This window comes from Tachysurus fulvidraco, chromosome 22, assembly GCF_022655615.1.
Source record: "Tachysurus fulvidraco isolate hzauxx_2018 chromosome 22, HZAU_PFXX_2.0, whole genome shotgun sequence".
NCBI classification, from domain to species: Eukaryota; Metazoa; Chordata; class Actinopteri; order Siluriformes; family Bagridae; genus Tachysurus; species Tachysurus fulvidraco.
The window spans coordinates 973630-991129 of record NC_062539.1 but is presented as its reverse complement, the minus strand read 5'-3'; the positions used below and the strand labels follow the sequence as shown (position 1 = coordinate 991129).

General features: G+C 40.1%; 1 protein-coding gene across 3 annotated transcripts in view; it reads left to right on the top strand.

Moving 5' to 3' along the window:
- Nucleotides 1–10592, top strand: part of clcn2a (chloride channel, voltage-sensitive 2a) — a 52520-nt gene extending 41928 nt beyond the window's left edge. For all 3 annotated transcript variants that reach the window (XM_047806636.1, XM_047806635.1, XM_047806637.1), the window contains 12 exons: nucleotides 898–1053; nucleotides 1342–1411; nucleotides 4929–5039; nucleotides 6126–6336; nucleotides 6621–6754; nucleotides 6880–7061; nucleotides 7304–7412; nucleotides 7778–7824; nucleotides 8212–8250; nucleotides 8829–8948; nucleotides 9374–9460; nucleotides 9553–10592. In XM_047806636.1, the coding sequence (XP_047662592.1) occupies nucleotides 898–1053; nucleotides 1342–1411; nucleotides 4929–5039; nucleotides 6126–6336; nucleotides 6621–6754; nucleotides 6880–7061; nucleotides 7304–7412; nucleotides 7778–7824; nucleotides 8212–8250; nucleotides 8829–8948; nucleotides 9374–9460; nucleotides 9553–9963 (1677 nt within the window). In that variant the 3' untranslated portion in view covers nucleotides 9964–10592. The remainder of the gene's footprint in view (nucleotides 1–897; nucleotides 1054–1341; nucleotides 1412–4928; nucleotides 5040–6125; nucleotides 6337–6620; nucleotides 6755–6879; nucleotides 7062–7303; nucleotides 7413–7777; nucleotides 7825–8211; nucleotides 8251–8828; nucleotides 8949–9373; nucleotides 9461–9552) is intronic.
- Nucleotides 10593–17500: the final 6908 nt, after the last annotated feature.

The window sequence follows — 17500 nt, the reverse complement described above, 5'->3', positions numbered from 1 at the left end:
TAAACCTGCACCTGCGCTACTAAAACGTCCTCGTTAATAAACGAGTGCTGAGAAAAAAACACTACACACATTAGTCCAATTATAATATTAATAAAAGTTTTCCTAACTGAATGTTAATTCATAAACAAAAAAAGTTTAAGCTGGTTTAGAATTTTAATTCTCCTGCATTTTACTGTCAGTAAACAAACGCCTAGAGTTTAGCTGGAGTATTAAATGTATAAATGAATAAACAAACCCTCGTCTTAATCACAGCCAATGAATCTGCCTTAGTGACTTAGTAAGGCAGCTTCTCGAGTTTCCAGAACATTATATTCATTAATAGAACAGAATATAAAGCTAGGAAATGCTAAGAAACTACAACAATTATTACATTACATTAATAACATTAGGGGGCACGGTGTCTTAGTGGTTAGCACGTTCGCGTCACACCTCCAGGGTTGGGGGTTCGATTCCCGCCTCCACCTTGTGTGTGTGGAGTTTGCATGTTCTCCCCGTGCCTCGGGGGTTTCCTCCGGGTACTCCGGTTTCCTCCCCCGGTCCAAAGACATGCATGGTAGGTTGATTGGCATCTCTGGAAAATTGTCCGTAGTGTGTGTGTGTGTGAATGAGAGTGTGTGTGTGCCCTGTGATGGGTTGGCACTCCGTCCAGGGTGTATCCTGCCTCGATGCCCGATGACGCCTGAGATAGGCACAGGCTCCCCGTGACCCGAGAAGTTCGGATAAGCAGTAGAAGATGAATGAATGATTACTAACATTAATAATGAGTCACTCTCAGTATAATACTAAAGCATGGGCTCAGCAGTGCTCTGTATAAACCACAGTGTTTTCAGTGTGAAGCTGAAGCCATGTGAGTGTTTCTGTGATGAATGTGATGATGTGGTTTGTACGGATATGAAGCTCACACAGCACGAGTCGCTGGTGGCCCTGTTCGACAACCAGACGTGGTACAAGCAGGGCGTGTCCGAGGCCTTCGACTTCTCCAGTCAGCATCAGGCCTGGAAACACCCGCAGGTCAGCGTCTTCATCACACTCCTCCTCTTCATCGTCATGAAGGTAAAGTCCTCCTCTGTTACTGTACCATGACTGAATCTGTAGACACACACCTATAGATGTTTAAATGTATTAAAGAAAAAAACTAAAGTTTTAAGGCGGGGCAATGCGTGGTGGGCGTGGCCTGGAGTTACAGTTAAAGGACTGATGTTTGAAGGAGTTGTGCAGTGTTATTAGCTGCTTATGAAGCGTGACGGCTGTGATGAGGTGCGATTCTGAGCAAAGTCTTTGAATAATTCTGATGTGATGTAAATTAGGGAGAATGTCCTTGTTGTTTTTCCTCACACACAGTTCTGGATGTCGGCAGTTGCTACGACGATGCCAGTGCCCTGCGGCGCCTTCATGCCCGTTTTCCTCATAGGTGTGTGTTCCAGACCTGCTTTAACACGCCCTCCTTCATCCCTCACTTCTTACCACTTACTCCATCATCATCCTCACGAGCGTAAGATGAGGAGAGATTCATCCTCGCTGTCATCATCACTTCACACACCTCCAGTTTCCAGTAAAAATCTGAACAACTATATTACTAAATTCCTTCAAATAAATCTAATATGATGATGATGATGATGATGATGATAACTAAAGATAAGCTACTGTGACAATCACTTGAAAAAGATTTAGATGCATTTAGTTCCTAAATTCTACTAAATTCTTTTGTTAGTAAAAATTACAGGACTAAAGTTTCACATGTAATAAACAATCGACTGCTGATACAAAACAACAGTAAAAGAGCTCTCAGGTTTAGTCAAAGTTACATCATCATCATCATCATCATCATCATCATCATCATCATCAGTTTAACGTAAAGCTGCTTCTCCACACTACAACATTATGAAGGTTTGCTTGAGGAAGTGGATGAAGGAGCAGTGTGAAAAATCTCAGCACATTTTTACCTCCTTATGCTTTAGACCATTTTATTATAATGTTTGTACAGTCAGCATGTCTGAAGCATCTCACTCATTTGTTCAGTTGTTTGTTTGTTAGCTCACCGTTTGTGTTTCTCTTTTCTCGTGCCATCTTCATCCTCATTGCCAAGCAACCATCAGTGTGTGATCGTTCTGTCCTGTGAGTATCATCTACACATCATCTACACATCATCTACACATCATCTACACATCATCTACACATCATCTACACATCATCTAAAAACCATCTACACATCATCTACACATCATCTACACATCATCTACACATCATCTACACATCATCTACACATCATCTAAAAACCATCTACACATCATCTACACATCATCTACACATCATCTAAAAACCATCTACACATCATCTACACATCATCTACACATCATCTACACATCATCTACACATCATCTACACATCATCTACACATCATCTACACATCATCTACACATCATCTACACATCATCTAAAAACCATCTACACATCATCTACACATCATCTACACATCATCTAAAAACCATCTACACATCATCTACACATCATCTACACATCATCTACACATCATCTACACATCATCTACACATCATCTACACATCATCTACACATCATCTAAAAACCATCTACACATCATCTACACATCATCTAAAAACCATCTACACATCATCTACACATCATCTACACATCATCTACACATCATCTAAAAACCATCTACACATCATCTACACATCATCTACACATCATCACTTACCCACAGCTTCACTCTCACTTCACTTATTCCACCCTCAAAAACAATAAACAAATAAACAAACAATTAGCTAAAGTATAGCAAGAGTTACCTGTTAGTAAACAAGCAGCTAATTTTCATCAATTAAATGATTCTGAATTATAGCATTAATAAACAAAAAAGTTGCTGGGCTACAATTTTAAAGCCACGGAATAATCAAACAATTAGGGTTTAGCTATTAAACACTAAAACATCAAGGTAACAACAAGTCACTAAATATGAGTAAATAACTGAAAAGTTTTTTAGCTATTCAAGATCACCAAATTCTTATATTAATAAATGATCACCTGGCGGAAATTTAGCTACTAAATGCTACTAAAGTCTGTTATTGCTAAAAGACGTGATCATCTTCAGTAACGTGATCGTCATTAGTAACGTGATCGTCATTAGTAACGTGATCGTCATTAATAACGTGATCGTCATTAATAACGTGATCGTCATTAATAACGTGATCGTCATTAGTAACGTGATCGTCATTAATAACGTGATCGTCATTAGTAACGTGATCGTCATTAGTAACGTGATCGTCATTAATAACTTGATCGTCATTAGTAACGTGATCCTCATCAGTAACGTGATCATCTTCAGTAACGTGATCGTCATTAGTAACGTGATCGTCATCAGTAACGTGATCCTCATCAGTAACGTGATCCTCATCAGTAACGTGATCGTCATTAGTAACGTGATCGTCATTAGTAACGTGATCCTCATCAGTAACGTGATCCTCATCAGTAACGTGATCGTCATCAGTAACGTGATCGTCATCAGTAACGTGATCCTCATCAGTAACGTGACCATCTTCAGTAACGTGATCGTCATTAGTAACGTGATCGTCATTAGTAACGTGATCCTCATCAGTAACGTGATCGTCATTAGTAACGTGATCGTCATTAGTAACGTGATCCTCATCAGTAACGTGATCATCTTCAGTAACGTGATCGTCATCAGTAACGTGATCCTCATCGGTAACGTGATCCTCATCAGTAACGTGATCGTCATTAGTAACGTGATCGTCATTAGTAACGTGATCCTCATCAGTAACGTGATCCTCATCAGTAACGTGATCCTCATCAGTAACGTGATCGTCATTAGTAACGTGATCGTCATTAGTAACGTGATCCTCATCAGTAACGTGATCCTCATCAGTAACGTGATCGTCATTAGTAACGTGATCCTCATCAGTAACGTGATTGTCTTTAGTAACGTGATCATCTTCAGTAACGTGATCATCTTCAGTAACGTGATCGTCATTAGTAACGTGATCCTCATCAGTAACGTGATCGTCATTAGTAACGTGATCCTCATCAGTAACGTGATCATCTTCAGTAACGTGATCCTCATCAGTAACGTGATTGTCTTTAGTAACGTGATCCTCATCAGTAACGTGATCATCTTCAGTAACGTGATCGTCATTAGTAACGTGATCGTCATCAGTAACGTGATCCTCATCAGTAACGTGATCCTCATCAGTAACGTGATCGTCATTAGTAACGTGATCGTCATTAGTAACGTGATCCTCATCAGTAACGTGATCCTCATCAGTAACGTGATCGTCATCAGTAACGTGATCGTCATCAGTAACGTGATCCTCATCAGTAACGTGATCATCTTCAGTAACGTGATCGTCATTAGTAACGTGATCGTCATTAGTAACGTGATCCTCATCAGTAACGTGATCGTCATTAGTAACGTGATCGTCATTAGTAACGTGATCCTCATCAGTAACGTGATCATCTTCAGTAACGTGATCGTCATCGGTAACGTGATCGTCATCGGTAACGTGATCCTCATCAGTAACGTGATCGTCATTAGTAACGTGATCGTCATTAGTAACGTGATCCTCATCAGTAACGTGATCCTCATCAGTAACGTGATCGTCATTAGTAACGTGATCCTCATCAGTAACGTGATCCTCATCAGTAACGTGATCCTCATCAGTAACGTGATCGTCATTAGTAACGTGATCCTCATCAGTAACGTGATTGTCTTTAGTAACGTGATCATCTTCAGTAACGTGATCGTCATCAGTAACGTGATCCTCATCAGTAACGTGATTGTCTTTAGTAACGTGATCCTCATCAGTAACGTGATCATCTTCAGTAACGTGATCGTCATCAGTAACGTGATCCTCATCAGTAACGTGATTGTCTTTAGTAACGTGAACGTCTTTCCACAGGTGCTGCATTTGGTCGCCTGGTGGGCGAAAGCATGGCGGCCGTGTTCCCTGAAGGCATTCACAGTGACAGCACCGTATATCCCATAGTCCCCGGTGGCTACGCTGTTGTAGGTGAGGGTTACGTTAAATATGTTCATGTTAATATGATGGAACATTTTAATAATTAAAAAAAAATTCATCAATAAATCATATTGTTGATATACAGTTGTTGATCAGTTTATAGTTTGCCAAACAAGCTAACCAGCTAGTCCGCAAGCTAGTTATCGTCATCAGGCACAGTGTCAGGTAGTAAAGCTAATGTTTGTTTTAGTTCAAGACATATTTTCAGATATGTCCAGATATGTCCAGGTACATATGTCCAGATTTATTGAGATCAATTTTATTAAAAATCACAAAATTTACCAAACAGTTTAATGATAATAATTAACTTCAAAACAGACATAGCACATGTAGCTTAGCATAGTTACATGTCTCTTCTGTGGATCGATCATTTATTTAGTTTTAGAGAAAATTGTTATACTGCCAATAAATCATTACATACAAAATAAAGCAAAATATACTCAATTTTACATGTTAATAAACAGGTTCAACAAATTGATCATTTTAATATGTAACAATGAAGCCAAAGTTAATTCTACTTATAATTTTAATAATAATAATAATAATAAAATTAAAACTATCTTTTATCTAATGAATGGCACTAAATTGTACTTTAATTAAGACGGCACTTTTACACATACGGTATATATAAATATAATAACCAGTGACATCAGTACGTAAGTCGTAGTTTGTTGTTCTGTAAACAAAAACTTCTAAATTTTTGTTATCTATAAATATATGTTTTAAATCATAAAAACATTTTATTGTATTCATATGATTCTGACAATGAAAAGGCGTGAGGGTTAAAGAGCGGCAGCATGTGACACGGTTTAAATCCAGCTTTATTTTTTGATTTATAAAAGAGAAAATCCTGAGAAACAGGTGACCGAATGAGGGTCTTCCAGCAGGTTGATGGTGAACGCCGTGTGTTTTATTTTGCCTGCGTCTCCCGGAGGCTAATTTCAGTGCAGCTGATGGAATTCGCTCAACACGTGTCACAAGCGTAATAGGAAATCAAATAGCTGTCAGGTTCTTGGTTGTTGTGTAATTTGATGCGTGTGTGTGTGTGTGTGTGTGTGTGTGTGTGTGTGTCTTGAGGTGCTGCGGCACTTTCTGGAGCGGTCACACACACCGTGTCGACGGCGGTCATCGTGTTTGAGCTGACCGGTCAGATCTCTCACATCCTGCCTGTTATGATTGCCGTGATTCTGGCCAACGCAGTGGCTCAGAGCCTCCAGCCCTCGCTGTACGACTCCATCATCAGGATCCAGAAACTTCCGTACCTGCCGGAACTGGGCTGGGGCCAGGAGTGAGTGCTTTCCTCTAACATATGTTGATTGTTTTCTATCTTCAGCACATCCTAAAGGTTTTTTTTTCTCTTTCTACCTCATACATGTACATAATGACATTTAAACAGGGAATGTCCCAGATACAAGTTACTTCCTGACCTCCTGACACTGGAGACTCCTTCCATACATGTTACACACATTTTTGACTCTTCTGTCAAAGCTACTGTTATAGAAAACTAAATCTCTTCTGACCAATCACAATGGGGCAGCTCGCTGATTCCAGGTCTGCTCCCTCACTCTGTAGAAAGTACAACATCCGAGTGGAGGACATCATGGTGCGAGACGTACGTTACATCACGCTGTCCTCTACGTACCGGGACGTGCAGGAGGCTTTGGTGACGGGGCAGCTGAAGACTCTCGCTCTCGTGGAGTCTAAAGGTGAGACTGCACTAACAAAGTGCTTATAGTGATGTCTATCCACACGTTTCAGTAACTTCAGTAGCATCATCTGAATGAGAGAAACAGTTCAACATCATCACACATTGGTTCCTCTTTATTTTCAGAGTCGATGATCCTGCTTGGATCTATCGAGCGTTCTCAGCTCCAGTTCTTGCTCTCGGAGCAGCTTGGTCGAGGTCGGAGGTTGGAGTACCTGAGAGAACGAGCGCAGGACAATGGCGCCCACGTCCCCCCGTCTTTATCCCAGAATTCCTCGCCCAAAGCCAGTCGAGGTGTCCGCTTCCTGGTAAGACATGTGGGACATGATAAAGTCAGGATTTTAGAAAACTCTGGTCAAATTTTCACAAATTAAAACCTTTCAGTGCACCAATCAATCACAAACAGCCAGCACTTAAGCTCCACCCATTTGTGTTTGTATTTGCTGTGCGTAGAATCGTGAATAAAGTTTGTGGGAATATTGTTGTAATTCATTACAGATGTGAGCAGAACATTGCCGGACTGTAATCTGTTTAAATGATTTCACTTTAGATCTCCACTGAGGAATCCTCCTTCAGTTCGACTCTCAGCAACTCCCAGATTCCCCTGAAGTCTGCGCTGAAGACCGTGTCGTCTGTCAGCAGCACAGACGCCCTGAACAGTACGTACACCGCAACCTGGAGTGCATCACCGTCCCATAGCAGCATCGACTCGAGAGCTTTATTCCTCTTACAACACAGAAGCCTGATCATTATAATAACCTGATAACTATTAGCGTTCCTTGTGTATCTAACACAATGTCAGAACCTGTGAATGAGCTGTTACCGTAGAACCGCAACACGTTAGAACCTGCGCATTAATGTTGCACTGCTGTCAGAGCTGCAGGTACAGACGATTCATCAACACCTTCTCTTCTGACCCATCAGACATTCAGCTCGAGTAACGACTCAGCACATTTCAGGCCTCTGGTCTACACTGCATCATTCCCTTGCTGAATCTTTAGTGAACTTCTTCTCGTTGATTCAGGTTCTCCGACTTCTTCCTGTGGAGAATCAGTGAAGGAGCAGGTGGAGGTAAGGTTTTCTACTGACTCCACACCTGCATATATTTGGTATAAATGAAACATCTTTGTGATTTTTGTTTAACTTCATGTTAAGCAAACCGACAGCCATGAAAAGCTTACCTAGTACTGTAACAGCAACTTATCAGTCAACAGCTAACCTAGCATGTTTAAACTAGCCTATAAACCACGTGTGTACTCTGTCTACAGTCTATAGACCTGCTAATATCATCTGTGGTGTAGTTGCTAGATTTTTTGCAGTTCTTGATGGTTTGTAATATAGAAAGCAGTGATTTTTATTTATTTATTTATTTATTTATTTATTTATTTACTTATTGGGGGGGGGTGCTAATAGTTTAGAGTATTGCTTAGTTTACATCTCTGATTGATATGGTTTCAGGAAGCCCCTGACAATGAGGATGACATGTCCACAGCAGAGGTTAGTGTCTCAGGGTGATACAAACATTACAGCACAAACTGCTGTCGCGTTCCTTTACTAAACTGTTATGTAAGTCCACTCTCACGCAGACCTGCTCTTCTCTTCACCATGTGGCACGGTGTCTTAGTGGTTAGTACGTTCGCCTCACACCTCCAGGGTTGGGGTTCGATTCCCGCCTCCGCCTCGTGTGTGTGGAGTTTGCATGTTCTCCCCGTGCCTCGGGGGTTTCCTCCGGGTACTCCGGTTTCCTCCCCTGGTCCAAAGACATGCATGGTAGGTTGATTGGCATCTCTGGAAAATTGTCCATAGTGTGTGAGTGTGTGAGTGAATGAGAGTGTGTGTGTGCCCTGTGATGGGTTGGCACTCCGTCCAGGGTGTATCCTGCCTCGATGCCCGACGACGCCTGAGATAGGCACAGGCTCCCCGTGACCCGAGAAGTTCGGATAAAGCGGTAGAAGATGAATGAATGAATGAAAATCTGTCACAAATTCTAACAGAAGAAGAAGAGCACGTTTACACGAGAGCCGTTACAGTTCTTCAAACTAACACGCTTCTCTCCGACTTTTATTGCCATACAGATGTCTTTACCTCAGATAACTGAGTGGGAGGAGCAACAGCTGGAAGAAGCAGTCTGCTTTAATAACTGTAAGATAGACCCCGCCCCTTTCCAGCTCGTCGAACGTACATCCCTGCACAAAGTAAGCTGGTCTGCATCTCACTCTCGTATGTAAATAATGTAAATTCGCTGCTATATTGATTTTTGCATGTAAATGCAATGATGATATCATAATGTTACGGATTTGTAAAATCTTTTTTTAACTGAGTTTTTATAAGTGCAGTCCTGATCATTTTAACACAGTGAAGGTACTGTAATCTTTTGAGGGGGCGTGGCTAAGTGGTTACACAGCGGTAAGTGGGCGGGGCCCAAGGAAAAAGAAAAAGTTATTAAATTTTGTAAATCCTTCATTAGGTTTAAATTTCCTGCATTTTATTTATGACAGTAAACTAAATCCAGTTTACATTTTTTGTTCAGGGGTTTTATTTTTGTTTAAATGCTTTGTTAAAAACCGTGTTGCCCTGAGCTTCAGTTGCTGTTCCTAATGACTTTGCCTGTAAATCACAGACACACACCATTTTCTCGCTACTCGGTTTGGATCACGCTTACGTCACGAGCACCGGAAGACTCGTCGGTGTTGTCTCGTTGAAGGAGGTGTGTGTTTATTAATTTACTAACAGCAGATGTTTTGTGTTGTAATTAATCCTTTTCATGTGAAATGACAGAATGTATACGATTTTCTGCAGCTACGCAAAGCCATTGAGGGTTCTGTAACAGTCACAGGTGTGAAGGTCCGCCCTCCTCTGGCCAGTTTCCGTGACAGCGGCACCAGCAGCAACGTTTCCGAGGTAACCGAGCTCCACAAGCTCTGGAGTCGCCACAGGAGCCTGCCGTTGCCACGGGAACCCAAAACAGCCACCGAGCTCTGCGACGAGCTGGAGCATCCGTCGGAGAGCAGCGTGCTGAACGAGACAGACTGCACTGAGGTCTTACACAGCGAGGACCAATCAGAATCCACAGTGGCGGAAGAGACCCAGTCGGAGATCGAGAACTGTTCAGAAAACTTTTCAGAACCAGCCGAAGAAAACGACTCGAACCAAACCGAGGAACTAACGTGTGAAATCGACTCGTCGCCCACGGAGGAGAAGCCAGAATGACAGCTGCTGGTTATTAGTTAATGCACACTTACAAATCTAACGACATCCACACACACACGGCCCTGCCTTCAGACTAGCAAGCGACAAACAACAGCTCTGGCTCTGTGTTATGCTAATTAGCTACGATGCAGTGAATCTAGATAATTCCACTAATATCTTCTAAGTTGTGTCATACTGGATTAGTTTCCAGTGGCATTAATGTTAAAAAAAATGAGCCAGAAGTCTAACAGACATTTACATTTACAGCATTTAGCAGACTCTCTTATCCAAAGCGATATACAAAAGTGCTTTTGTTTTTTAAACAAATGTGAACAGCGTTTTAGACTCACGGTATCTTAAGTCTGTAACTTAGTGAACCAGAATTAATGTATTCAATGATAGAGACTCTACCATGAGTCTAAAAATTCTGTTCAGAGTTGTTGTGTTTTTTAATACACACACACACACACACACACACACACACACACACACACAAACAACAGAAAAGGCGCTAGTTCAGACATCAGCTAACATGTCCAGCAATGCTAAAACTAACAGTAACTGCTGGTAGCAGAAAAGAGGCTAATGTTAGCATGTAATATAAACAAAATTAAAGTAAATTTCACAAAAATAAAAAACAGGGTAATAAATGGTGCAGGGGATCTGAGCATTTGTCGCTTTCCAGTCTGAACGCCGGGTGAATTCGGCATCGAGGAGGATCGCGTAAACAGAGTGACACATTCGACACATCAGTTCTGCTCACGTCCAGACGAGAACCGAATGTATAGACGCCATAGCATATTTATTAGGCATGTGCCAACGTTATTAAATATTATCATGTCAAAATGGAGCAGCAGCTGATCAACTGAACTATGGGTTTGCTTCCGTTCAGCCGACCTTGAGCTATTCTCCAACTGGACTTTATTTCAGGAGCACAAATGCTGGCCAAAAAAAAGAAAAAAATCAATATTTTTAGCAGCTACAATGACAAATATTGCGACAGAACGTACTGTGGATTATCTGCACATGGCTGTTTGAATGTCTGTGAAAGAATGTCAGATTATGAAAGGAGGAACAGTGTGCATGTGTGTGTGTGTGTGAGTGTGTGTGTGTGTGTGTGTGTCTTTGCATAACTGAAGTGTGTGACTCAGCTGCACACTGAGCCCACGTCCCCCATCTGGAGCCGACACTTTTCATCTGTCTCCGAGAGCTAAGCTACAATTTGACTCTAAATTTAGCCACTCAATCGCCGCAGTGACGATCAGAGAGAAGAAAAGGCGCACGAGAACGGACGGAGAGAGAGAAGGGATGGTGAGAAGAACAGAGTGAATAGGAAGACGAGAGCAGGAACGACAGAGAAAGAATGAGCAGACAAGTTCACAATACACACGAGCTGAAAGAGTATAGTGAGAGTAATTCAGGCAGTTTAATAAAACAAGGTTAATACTCACACACACACACACACACACACACACACACAGGTTATAAACATTATGTCGTGTTATTAAGGACCCTTCCCAGTCCAAACAGGATCTTAGGAATCAAGTTCTAGCTCATTTCACTCTGTTACTATGGCAACTGGGTCACTGTCACAACACAACCACACTTGGTTCACTCAGATTAGCATTGTTCCATTGATCAGGCCTTTGGTTCACCAGCACAGATCGGCAGGAAAAACACAGTACAATATCCAGATTTTTATTTCATCAGCGTGTCTCGACGACGTCCTCAGAAGGTCCTCACGTCAAATCCACACAATAAATAACATTTCAATCACAACATGATGACAATAAGCTAGTTCTGCTCTTCTGCAGGGTTTTTAGCACTACAACGAACTGTATGATTAAAAAAACTTTCAGGTTAACTAGCAAACAATAACCTACCGTAACTTAGGCTAACTAGCAAAGTGTGTTGTAGTAACTAACACCAACAAACACACAATACAACAATAAAAATAACTATTTATCTCTGCACTACAATTATAAACGAAGCTGACGATCATCCAGAACGTAAGCTAAATCTTGTCCGACATTCCTAAATGTTTATAGAAATTTGCTCCTTTTATCTTATATTAACATATTTTGCTAGCAAGCAATAAAATAAAATACTAGCTGCAGCTTTAACCGATTTTCTTACCAAAATATTCTGATACAAAAGGAACGTTTGAATAAAAAAAAATAATTTTTTGTTGGTATAAAAATTAAACCTCAGCAAACAAACGATTCCACAGTGTACCATGTGGTAATTATGGCTCCGCCCCATAAATTCTTCACTTTCTCTTCTGCCGATCTTCAGCTGTGGGGCCAAAACCAGTTGCTGGATCTTTCAGTAGGACAAACGAAGGCTGACTGAAAAAGCACAGTTTTATATGTCAAATTTTCTCTCTCTCACACACACACACACACACACACACAAATATATATATATATATGCAAATCAGCTGTACGTCGTATTTAGGATTTTAGAAGTTTTAAATGTGTAAAGAATCCAGAACCCAAGAACAAAGATCACCTATCACATGCATACAGATGACCAAACCACTGGTCGTCCATTTACGACCATTTTTAAGTCCACCAGTGAAAGCCTCAGCGTATTAACACGGAGAGAAGACCTGAGAGTGTCATTTGAAGAGGAAACCATCATACTGCATGTGGTGGCTCTGTTCAGGAACCAAGATGAAGAATGCAGTACATCAGCATCAGCCATCTTGGAATGAATCAGTTTGGACACACCTCTTTGGTCTAAAATGTTAACAACACCACCTACAGTACAGGAGCACCGATATAGGAGCTTGTGAAGGTGTTGTGGTCCCTGTGTTAAGTACGCTGATATAAGTTGGATCAGATGTGCTAGCTAAGTTTATTTACATGCAAAAGCTCTTCATCAGGTACTTGAAGTAATACATGGATTTTTTTTTTTACTTCCGAGGCCGAATGCGGTCAAAGCTGCAATGTTTCAGTGTATTTAATAGCAATCGTCGTTTCTCTGTAAATTGCACCATACAGTACAGTAGGCATGTGCCGATTATTACTGCTAGATAATTATTATAATCAAAATGCATGATGTAATTGTTGACGTTTATCTCATAACTAGCATGTTCTCTTGATATTCTACAATGTTTTCAGAGCCATATTTGTGTTTGTATTTTGCCAGAAGTCCATTCACTTGGTTACATTAAGCTAGCATGATGCAGCCAGATCAGTCATCTCTGTCCTTGTGCTCAAGCTGATTTCCGCTACTGAAGAAAGCTGTAACGAGATCTCGCTGTGATGCTAATGTAAAAAAAAAAAAATCAGAAATCGGAGCACAGACTTTTACTGTTCACTAATTTCTGCTAACACAGAAGCAAAATAAATAGCTAGCAATAACCTGTGGTAATTAGTTAGCCATCATTAACATCCTGGGTTGAATTTAGCTAGCTAGTAATAATCTTCTGTAGTTATGTTAGCAAGCAAGCTAGCAGTGCCATTATGTGATAACTTTATCTAGTTAGCAATAAACTAGCCATAACTTCCTGAGGTAATATTAGCAAGCTAGCAATATTCAGCTGTGCAACCTGTTTACCTCAGGGGCAAATGCTAACATTAGAGTTTCTCTTGTTTATTTTTGTTCTGGAAACACACGAGTTCTTTACATTCTTGTTATACAATGTTTTTAACAGCTAGTGCTAGTTAGCGTTGTCTGCATCTGTGTCCGAGCTAAGAAGAGAAGTTTATCATGTTTACAGAGACAAGATAAATTAGATTCTTTAAAACAATGGAGAAGAAGCATGGAATAGTAAGCTAGCAAGTCATTTCCTTCTGTGGAATTTCAGCTAGCTGGTATTAATGTTAACGCTGCTAGCAGTAAATGCACTCGTGCGGTGCGTCTCAAACTCAGGAGTATTTCTGTTTCCGTCTCCTTGTGTTTTACTGATTAATTATTTCACTAATTTTACTCCTTGTTTTTATTAATTAATTATGATGTCAAAATGTCTAACTGGCATTTTGGTATAATAAACAATTAGCTAGCTGTGTTAATAAGTTAGCTGTGTTTTAAAAAAAAGTGATAGAAAGTAAACAGCATCGAGAGGAGATTTTCGGCACATGTCTACAGTACGTTAGCGGTTTTTAGGCCATATTCCACTCTGCTGCTATGCTAACATTCTCTGTTAAATCCCTCACCTGTACTGTACATGTCACCTGGAGCGGGGCGGGTTGAATCGTACCGTTCCTGCCTTCATATGCACTTTGATTGCAGCCTGCGTGTTAAAACTAAATTTCAGCTGCAAAGCTTTTATTTTATTTTATTTTTGTTTTCATTTTATTTTTCTTAAACCACTTGTGCAATAATTATTTATATTCTTAAAACTTATGCTTGCCAAATAAGATTATTAAGTCTTTAAAAGGTCTTTTATTTATTGTGCTATGAAAAATGTGTATGATTTGTGTCTCTGTGTATTTGTTTGTCAGACATTATTTTAAGTGTAACAGTTAATCTCGCTCTCTGAAATCTCCTCACAGAACGGTGGCTAGCTAGCGATGTCCTCGTGTTCTAATTCTAACTAGCAATATCATTCTGTGCTAACTTTAGCTGGCTATCATTAACATGAACATAATCTCTGGTAAGTGTAGTTAGCTAGCTAGCAGTTACCTCCATCCGGTGTAGACATTAGCTTGCTAGCAATGGCCTCCTGTGCTAACTTTAGTTAGCTTATCTTATTAAGCAAATATCATAAGAAATTCATTTTCCCCTTATACGTGTTCCTTAAGATGTTTCTCATCTGTGAGGTTTAGGATGTGTCCCGACCGCGAATGTTGAAGAAAAACGTTATCAAGAATATCATTTGCTGACTAAAATTTTTTTATTCAATTTCGGTAGATCATTTGGGATGGTGTCCATAGATGCTGTGTTATAAAGAACTTGTGCGACGGCGATGCTGTAACGTGTGTCCTGGTGGTACATTCTGTCTCGCTAGCTTAGTGGCTTACTCAATTACATTTGTTTTGTGGGCGTGTCCTTAGCTGGTGATTTACTGGGATGTAATCCAGGCAGTGAAAAATATTTAAATACACTTTTTCACATTCTAATTGTTCTCGATCACTGTGATGGAAGTCAAAAGGAAAGGTTAAAGAAATAACTGCTAAACATGATCGCAGGCAGTAAGAAGCACCAAGTTAACAAGTATTTTCCACAATGCTAATTTTATTTTCACTGTGGAAAATAGGTTTATTTTTGGTTTATTAGCCAAGCAGCTCTCTGCGTTTATGACCCACACTGCACTGTGTCTGTGTTCATTTTAAAGAATTCCTGTGAAGATTTTGTAAAATAATCTTCAATCTTCAGTCAAAACAGACGAAGCGTTGTGCTAGCTATGTTAGCTTGCACACCACTTAGCCAAGCTGCTAACAAATGAATCATAAATTGCAACTAGCAACTGTCAGGACAGAAGCGCTATAAAAAGGTTACTTGGTTTGGGTTTTGGGTTTAGTCCATCATGAAAGGTTCCTTGATTCATAAGTTCCTTGATTATGTAAACCTTTTCTGACAATAGTGCAAAATTCTTTGACATTTTTTATTTTTAATGATGTCATCTAAAAAAAAAAAAACTTTTGGGAAGTTCTGGGGTAGATATATTTAAATTAAGGCTGGTAATTTAACGCATTAATTAGATTAATTAATTATGAGAAAAAATAACGTGTTAATATTTTTAACGCATTTAACGTGCCCCGCCCCTCCCCACACCTGTACCAACGACTACACATCTTGCAATAAGCTGTAGTAGTGAGTTAGTCAAGCATGATGCCAAGTGACACAGATCTGCCTGGCTTTCTGAAGGGCAAATTTAAATTCAAAACTCTTTCCAATGGAGCCACTGATAAAACCAAAGTCCTTTGTGTTCTCTGCAATAAGAAATTTGCACACCATCGAAGTGACATGAAATACCACCTGAACTCAAAACATATTGCGAGCTCTGCAGTTAGCACAACCTGCAGGCAAGTTCCGCCAAACCACGCTGACTGAAAATCGCCGCAAATTAAGTAAGTCGTCCTCAGAAACACTAACAAATACAATATCTAAATGGATTGCAATGGACTGTAGGCCTGTCACTGTTATGGAAGACAAGGGGTTAATGGATGCTTTTCGAATTGCGATGTTCTGGCCATTGTAGCCTAAGTGATAGGCTCGTGTTAAATAACGAAAAACTGCTTTTTGTTATATCGGTTCGATCTTCCTCAAACACAATCATATTAAATGACATTTTGGAGGAAATTCTCAACTGATATTTATCTGCAATTAAATGCGATTAATTAGATTAATTAATCTCCATGTCATGTAATCAATTATATTCAAAATTTTAATAGCTTACCAGCCCTAATTTAAATAGATGCTTTAAACCAGGGGAGTCAAACTCAAATTCACAGTGGGCCAAAATATAAAACTGAGATAAAGTCACGGGCCAAACTGAATATATATTGAAAACTGCAATTAACTGATATGTAATGTTCAAACTTTTTCATATGGAAACAAACTTTAGTTTTGCTTAAACACAGGATTTGGAACAACTCCTGAGTTCTTTCCCGAGTCGATAACTCCTGAGCTAAACGCTGTTACTACACAAAACGCGGTTGTAGCTGCCTCTCTACATTACTACGATAGAAAAGAGGTGTTATTTGTGTAGTAACAGCGTTTAGCTCAGGAGTTATTGACTCGGGAAACTCCAACCTGTGAATATGTGGCCAACTTCCTGCTCCTTCAGTTCTCTCCAGCGCTGGAAAGCTGATCCTATATTAACACGTCCTACTTCTTGTCCTTATCGTAAGTCTTTCTTCTCTTTCTTTCTTTGTTTTTATCCTCCATGTCGATGTTAAAACCGCTTTCTGCTAATGTCACACATGCGCACCGAACGCTCTCTCCGCCCATATTGACAAGACACGCCCCTTTCTGCTCATTGGCTACATTGGTTTGTTTTGATTTTAGTTTTGATTTTTGTTTATCATTCGGCCCGACTCAGTTTTCTGAAGCATTTCTCAAAAATCGGGGACCCTGACTTTAACGACTGTCAACAGAGAATGAGGGGCGCTTGGTGTTCGTGACTTCGTGTCAATACAGTGGCAAGGCTTTCTGGGATATGTAGTATTAGCGGAGCATGCGGCTAGCCAGCTGTAATGCACATTTGATATGATCTTGCGGGCCAGAGTTTGACACCGCTGCTTTAAACCTGACTTCGGTGTGTGAGAATTACAAATCCAAATTTGCAGATCTTAGTTTTAATAAACATTCTTAAAATGGTGAGATAGTTACAGGTTTGTAAAACCTACAGACGGAACCTTACAATATTCAACCTTTACTTCCTACTATAAACTTTAATAACCTTTCAATTTAAACACTAGTGTTGAGGACTCTCACTCTCTCTCTCTCTGACTTTTTATTACGTTATATATTTTTTTACTGAAATGCTCACTTTGTCTTTTAGTGCAAAGTCATTATCAAGGACATCACTGATTAGATCCCGCTGTTCCTGTCTGCTGTGTCACTATTAGATCGCACTGTTTCCCACTTGGCTGTATCTGTGCTT